Here is a 7,111-nt window from a genome sequence, read left to right as displayed (position 1 = left end):
TGAGGACAAGCATGAGCTGCCACCCTACACCCCCCACCCCCTCCATTTCAGGGTGGGACAAGTGTGGCACCCTTCCAGGAAGTTCCCAACTCTCTTAATGTTAATGCCTTGCTAGAGGGGAAAACAACCTTAATGTGCCAAGAGCAAGGCCTCTGGTATCCTGTAGGTCCTCTTCAGCATATGAAAGTCTTTTGAAACCTTTCTTTTTCCTTAACTCCCACAACCCCATAATATATAATCAGCCACCCTGTGCACCCCGGTGCAGCAGCTCGTTCTGGCCACCGGTTTTGTCCATGTGCTTTAATAAACCATCATTTTGCACCAAAGATGTCTCAAGAATTCTTTTTTGGCTTTCGGCTTTGGACTCCACCCCATTAAATGTCCCCTGTATTCCAAAACCCTATCACTGGGAGGCCAGACCTCACCCTGAAAGCAAGATTTTCAGGATCAAAACATATTAGTACATGTGTGGTGGGGAGAGGAGTTAGTATAGACAAAATCATGAAGCATTAAGGTATGATGAACTGAGGAAATGGAGTGTTTTGGGGTGGGTGGTGGAATTATTTCTACTTTTCCAAATAGTTGGGAGGAAGCTCCAGCCAGGGTACTGAAACATTTGGAAAACTTAGTAATGGCTTTATGCATAGGCTTGGGATTAATATTGATTACCTAGCCAGGTACTTCACACAAATAATGCTTCGTGGCCATCCATAAACCACTTAAGGGGAGGGAAGGCTTTTAGAGATGAGTCCACAGGCTCATAGAATTTAGGCATAGTTAGCTAGTGCATTTTCACTTCTAAAGGAAATGACCTACGTGACGTCCAGTGCTGGGCTCACCAAAGTACCTTGTACCAGAGGGCCTTTGGAAAAGCAAGGGGAAAGATGGCTTCAGGTAAGTGAATTTAGCTCATGATGCATGCATGAAACTTAACGCACCAGCAAAGCTAAGGATGGGCCATCACGGTGCCTCAAACCCAAGGGCAGGCTCGGCTCATCACACAGCCAGGGTACTGAAACCCTCGGAGATTAAAATTTGTGGGTAAAAATGCATTTATTATACACTTTGCATTGCCCGAATAGGCTGAAAAATCACCGTGAACACCAGATCGAAAGCGTCTGACCTTAAGATTCAGTTCCTGTACACCTGTCACTCAGGGAAGGGGTTAAAATTATGCCCTCTACCATCATTTCCTCAATTTGTAAGTGGGGCAAGCAGGGCGAGGGAGGCTGAAGGGGGAAACGAAGAGAAGCGAACGAAGGATCCGGGGACCAAGGACGGAGAGGATTTGGGATGAGATTGGGAGCCTGGCTTCGAGGATACCGGGTGTAAAATTTCGCATACGGGGCTAGACAGAGCCAGGCAGAACGCCGGGGAACAAAGACTGAAAGTGTTACGGGCTGGGCAAGTTTAAGGATCAGAATGCGAGAAGAGAGTGCGGGGTTATAAGCCTGCGGAGCGTGGAGCAACCCGGCTCCCAGCTGCAGTGGGGTCCGACCGCACCAGCGTTGCGCCGGAGGGGCGGGGGCGGAACCTTGCCGGGAGCCGCCCGTAGGCCCGCCCCATGGGCGGGGCTGTCCAGGCGGTTACATAACAAACCTGTACGAGCGGCCGGGGAGCGGCTCGGGCGGTGGCGGCGGGGGGCGGGGTCTGGGCGGGGCCGGGGCGGGGCCAGGCCTGCACCGGGCCAGGCAAGATGGCGGCCATGGAGACCCAGTCAGCGCCGCTGACCCTAGAATCGCTGCCCACCGATCCCCTCCTCCTCATCTTATCCTTCTTGGACTACCGGGACCTAATCAAGTAATGGGACGACGCGCATGGCAGGGGTGGGGTCACGGGGCGTGGGGGTGGGGGGAGACAGGCAGGAGGGACGGAGGCCAGGCTCACCGACAGGACCCAGACTCCCGCGTCAGCCAGAAGGTGACGCCCGGGCCGCTCAGATCCTGCGGAGCCACCCCGGGGCCTGGGCGAGACGGGGGCGGAAAGGGCCCCGCCTTTAGGTCTACCTCGGGTCCAGGGCCTGGGCCGGAGGAGCGACGAGGATCCTGTCTCCCAGGCCTCAGCGAGGCCCCGTTGTAAGGTGGGGAGGCACTGCTCCCCTATGCCGCCCCGCTGACCCCGGTGCCCACCGCAAGCCGTCCCGCTGGTCTCCGCCGGATCTGGCCCAGACCTGGACGCTTTGGAAAAGCCTCTGTCCGGGCCAAGCGCTCTTTTCCGCTTGGGCCGGGGCCTGCGGAGTCGGGTGCCAGAGCGGGCAGGTGGGGCGCCCGAGAGGAGGAGCCGGCGACCCCCTGACCCTCAGGTGCGACTTCGGTGGCCCCATAATATCTAGCAAGGCTCACTTACGGACATCAGTGCTTGATCATTGTTTTGCTGCCAGCCTTCCTCCTCACGGTTGCATGTTGGATTTTGTGTTTTGGTAGTGATTTCCGGTGGTGCGATACAGGTGACTCTTCTCTCCCGTACGTTTTGGGTTTCCCACATTACTAGCATCCGTTCCAAAAATAAACACCGGTTGCTGGTAAGGGTGTTTAAATGCCCAAGTCCTTCAGCTCTCGGCACTGTATGCTGGAAGAAATGGCGCTGTTTACACCCTTGACAGCTGGTGGCATGGCTCTTTTTTGTGCCACCATGTATATTTGCAGAGGAGGCAAAATCGCCCTCTTAAGGATCGGTAGGCAAGATTCATTTCCTTTTGTTTTTTGGATTACCATTTGGATTTTAACCCTTTGATGATTGTGCCCTGTGTTATCAGAAATTCTTTTAGAAATAGATTTATTGGGGTATTTGTTGGATTTATTAGATTTATTGGTATTTGTTGGTTGGCCTAGCTAAGTGGTGATAGAGGGATAACCCCAGTTTCTATCTGCTATTTATGTAGTACCTGTAACTTTTTTTTTCTTTCAAGCAAATTAATTTTTCTCTCCTCAGGCTTGTACATAAAGCAGAAAAATAACATTTGTCTTTTCTTTGGAAAGTCCTGTTCCAAAAGCAGCCTTTTCATCTGAAATATTTTCTTGCTGTGGCCCTTTAGGAATCTAACACACACATAGACACATGTACATTGCTGCCAGGGTGATTTTTCTAAGACCCATCTCTCTGCCAGTCCCCCTAAAAACCTATGATGCTCCTTGTTCTTTTACAAACTATAACCTAAACTTCTGGGAGCTTATCAATTTGGCAAAGTCCACTCTAGCCAAATCAGACCTCTGCCAGCATACCACACACTTAGTTTTTTTTGTTCTGTGGCTTCAGTTCTTGACCCTGTCTGTAATGCCTTGCCTGCCTTTTTTCACCCTGGCAAGATGGAATTTCTTCCTTCTCCTGATTCTTCTCTCTTCTTCCTTCCTCTTCAGAGTTTATTTGCCATACCAGATAGATGGTGCACTTCTTAAAAGTAAAGACTGGCTTGTTTATCTTCGTATTCACCATTTATTCAACAGATTTTTTTCAGTGCCTGCTATGTACCAGCTGGTTAAATGTTGGGAATATAATAGTGAACAAGACAGATAAGGCCCCTTTTAGGAAGCTTACAATCTTGTGGACAAGGTTGGAAAACAAAGTGCATAATTACAAGAGATGCTGTTTGTCATGAAGGAAATAAACCAATTGCTCTATAAAGGAATGAGAGAGAGGGATGATCAGTTGAAATTGGAAGGAGTTGCCATCTATGAAAGTTGGCATAGAGCAGTCCTGGCAGAGGGAACAGTGTGTTCAGAAGCTGATTGGACAGCAGCATAGCCAGGACCGGTGCTAGAATGCTGTTGCAGGAGGGTACGGAGTGACTCACAGGCAGAGTGCCTTGAGAAGAGACTGATGAGATCATGCAGGACCCTGTGAGCCAGGAAGAGGGGTATCCAATTTTATTTTAAATCCTTTGGATAGGAACCTCTTTGTTCTGTTCAGGCCCTCAGTGGATTGGATGAGGACCACCCACATTGTCCACCATTTCAAATGCTGATCCTTTCCCAAAACACCCTCACAGACACACACAGAAATAATGTTTAACCCTTTATATGGGTATCCCCTTGACCCAGGCAAGTTGACCCATAAAATTAACCATGACAAACATCATCAAATTTTATGTACAGAAAAGTTTCCAGTGGACTGCAGCTTCTTTCCTGCACTGTATTGCTGCTCCCCTTTGCCAAGTGTCCTTCCCATCACTGAGCTCCGAAGTTTTTGATACATATTTACTGTCCTAGATCAGGTTTAGTCTGTTGGGATCATTGTGTAATAATCAGCTGCACAATATGGATCTCCCCCGTTCCAGGGTAACTTGTCCTATACTATTCATTCTTAACCCTTACTGTGTATCAGAATTACATGTGACAATTTTTTAAGCATACACATGCATGCCCCAGATACAGATCTTACCCCAAGCCAACCGAGTCAGAATGTCTAGAACAGTTGTTCTCACCCTTCATGTGCCTCAAAATCTCCTTCGGTGCTTATTCTAGAGATTACTTTTTTTGTTGTTTACATCTTGGGACAGTAGAGAGAGAAGGATCAAGAAAAGAGGGAATGGACTCCAGATGAACAAAACTGGAGGGATTCCTACTTTTGCAAGTGTTTGTTTGGGTACATCCTGAGCTTGGCAGAAAAGAATGAGGATGATGTTTGTGAAATCTGAAAATCGAACGAAGGTTCTTTTGTTGTTACCATCAATTGGTTTTTAACATGCCCCAATTGTGGCATTGACAAATCCCATATAATTTAAGATTCACTTAATTGCCTAACTGAGATCTTTGTGTATTGACTTTCTGTAACTTGTGATTCCTCTTCTGAGAGGATAGAGAGCCATTTTCGTAATCCTAGGTTCATTCTTTTTTGCAGATTAATTAGGTAGGGTAGGCATTACAGGACTGGAGCCCTATTGTATTAGAAATCTCTGTATAATAAGAAAATTGTTTATTTCCAACATTCCATGATTTTGAGCAGCTGATACTAACTTGGATCACTACAGGTATTGAATTAGAACTATTATGAACCTGATGTATTTTATAAATGGGCTCTCCAATAGTTGCTGTAATTAAGATTGATTTTGGCCGCAGTATTTCTTTAAGAAAAAATTGGAATGAAACAGACAAAAGGCTTATGTATTTAATATCAAATATGTCACAGATCATAAAAAGAAAAACGTTTTGTGTACACTTGTTTAGCATTCTTTCCTATATATGGAAATATCGTCCCAATAATAAGTGTAGGAAAACTCTTCGATTTGAAATTAACTCCAGTGGTTTATTTGTTTTATAGACTTTCATATGAAAATTGCATTGGCAGAGGTTTTGAGGTTTATTTGTGAACTCAAATAGTTAAGATTTCACCACTCACAAAGTAATTATACTAGCTAACACGCTAAACAGGTTTTAGAAAATACTGTTTTATAATTATAAGGGTAGAAAGTAGGAAATAAGAAGAGCAAAAGGAATGAAAGAAAACAACATTGAATATTTTCATCTTTATTTCTAAATTGTTTTCTTATTTTCTTTTATACTAACCGTGAATCTGGTTATTGCCAGTTGTTGCTATGTCAGTCGAAGACTTAGCCAGCTATCAAGTCATGATCCGCTGTGGAGAAGACATTGCAAAAAATACTGGCTGATATCTGAGTGAGTATTCAGGAAATAATGTAATTTTGAAATTTGGCCCTTAGCTTTCATAGCACTAGTCTGTCCCAATTCTCCTCTCTCACCCTTGTCTCTTTATCTCCTCTGATGCCCCTTCTTGTGCCTGCCAGTAAATGCTCATGTTCTCCAAGCTTCTGTCCTTGGGCCACTGCTTTTCTCCCTCTATGAATTCTGCATGCACTGTTGCCATTTATGGTGGCTGCTCACTTGTTCCTAACTCCCAAACCTGAATGTCCGTCCCTGAAATCCCCACCGAGCTCTTATACCTGCCTTCTGGACCTTTCCATTGGATGACCCACAAGGGCTTTCTGAGTTCAGTAAATGTTAATAAATTTGACAGAATCAAAGTGTAGTTGACAGAAAGTGGCAATTGGGAAAGATGAAAGGAAAGGTAGCGTTGCCAGTATCTTTTCTTAGATGGAGGGAAGTCAAGTAGTGACAAGTTGGCAAAGCAAGAAGTATATTGTTTAGAGCTGCAAGCTACCTAATAGAACTAAATGTAACAGGGCTGTCATACACTGGGAGAAGGAAGAATGGGGAAGAAGACGTTTTAAGTATTGCCATGAACGGACCTTTTACTTTGGGATATCAGCAGATAGATGTAAAATTGATAAATCACGTCTAAAGGCATGAACATCTAGAATTACGAACATAACTTGCAGTAATGACTAATGTTTCCTTTGAGATGTTGGGCTTCGACTAGGAGACTAGCTGTTCATCATAAGTTTTTTGGTACTTTTTGGTTTTGATAATATGTATATATGTTACTTTGATTAATAAAAAGATGCTTCCCTTCCAACTCCTGACCCTCCCTTTCCCCCCACCCCCCACCCCCCACCTCACCCCACATCCCAGGCAAAACAACACCCTGAATTGTTCTTTTCACCATTCCAAAACCTGATCCTCTTGCATTCCCAGTCTTCTTGGCAGTACCATCTACCTGGGCATTTAAGCCAGAAATAGCAATTATCCTAGATATCTTCTTTCTGTCCCTACACTCATTCAGTTACGAAGGCTATCTGATTTAGCCTCTGTATTTTTCTTGAATTTTCCTTCTCATTTCATATAGTTACCGGTTTTAGTTTAGTTCATCATCTCTTACCTGGACTACTCAAAACTGTCTTGACTCATCTCTTGTGCCTCTAGTTTACACACCTCCCAAACCACAACCACAATTCTGCTTTTTCTACTTCCCTGTTAGAACCCTTCAGTAGCTCTCCATTCCCTAAGGATAAGGTCAACCTCATTAGCAGGATACCAGAAGGCCCTTTGTGGCTACCTTATCCTATACCACTTCCAACTCTTTAATCGACTGTTCATTCTTTTTCCCTGATTAGAATGTATGTATTTTCGAGGGGGAAAAATGTGCCTTATTTTTGATGTCCTCAGTGGCTGAGTAGCACTCAATAAATGTTTGTGGAATTGTACCAAATTGAGATGCTAAATCATGTGATTACTTTGAATGCTATATGATTTCCTGG

At 45.1% G+C, this 7,111-nt stretch overlaps 1 protein-coding gene across 1 annotated transcript in view; it reads left to right on the top strand.

Moving 5' to 3' along the window:
* The first annotated feature begins 1,647 nt into the window (after window positions 1-1,647).
* The window catches only part of FBXO3 (F-box protein 3), a 31,632-nt gene continuing 26,168 nt past the window's right edge, over window positions 1,648-7,111 (top strand). Inside the window, exons 1-2 of the mRNA XM_032357927.1 lie at window positions 1,648-1,800; window positions 5,523-5,612. Coding sequence (XP_032213818.1) covers window positions 1,697-1,800; window positions 5,523-5,612 — 194 coding nt within the window. The 5' untranslated portion in view covers window positions 1,648-1,696. The remainder of the gene's footprint in view (window positions 1,801-5,522; window positions 5,613-7,111) is intronic.

The sequence above is a fragment of the Mustela erminea genome, chromosome 9, assembly GCF_009829155.1.
Source record: "Mustela erminea isolate mMusErm1 chromosome 9, mMusErm1.Pri, whole genome shotgun sequence".
Classification (NCBI taxonomy): domain Eukaryota; kingdom Metazoa; phylum Chordata; class Mammalia; order Carnivora; family Mustelidae; genus Mustela; species Mustela erminea.
This window is presented reverse-complemented; position numbering and strand designations above follow the sequence as displayed.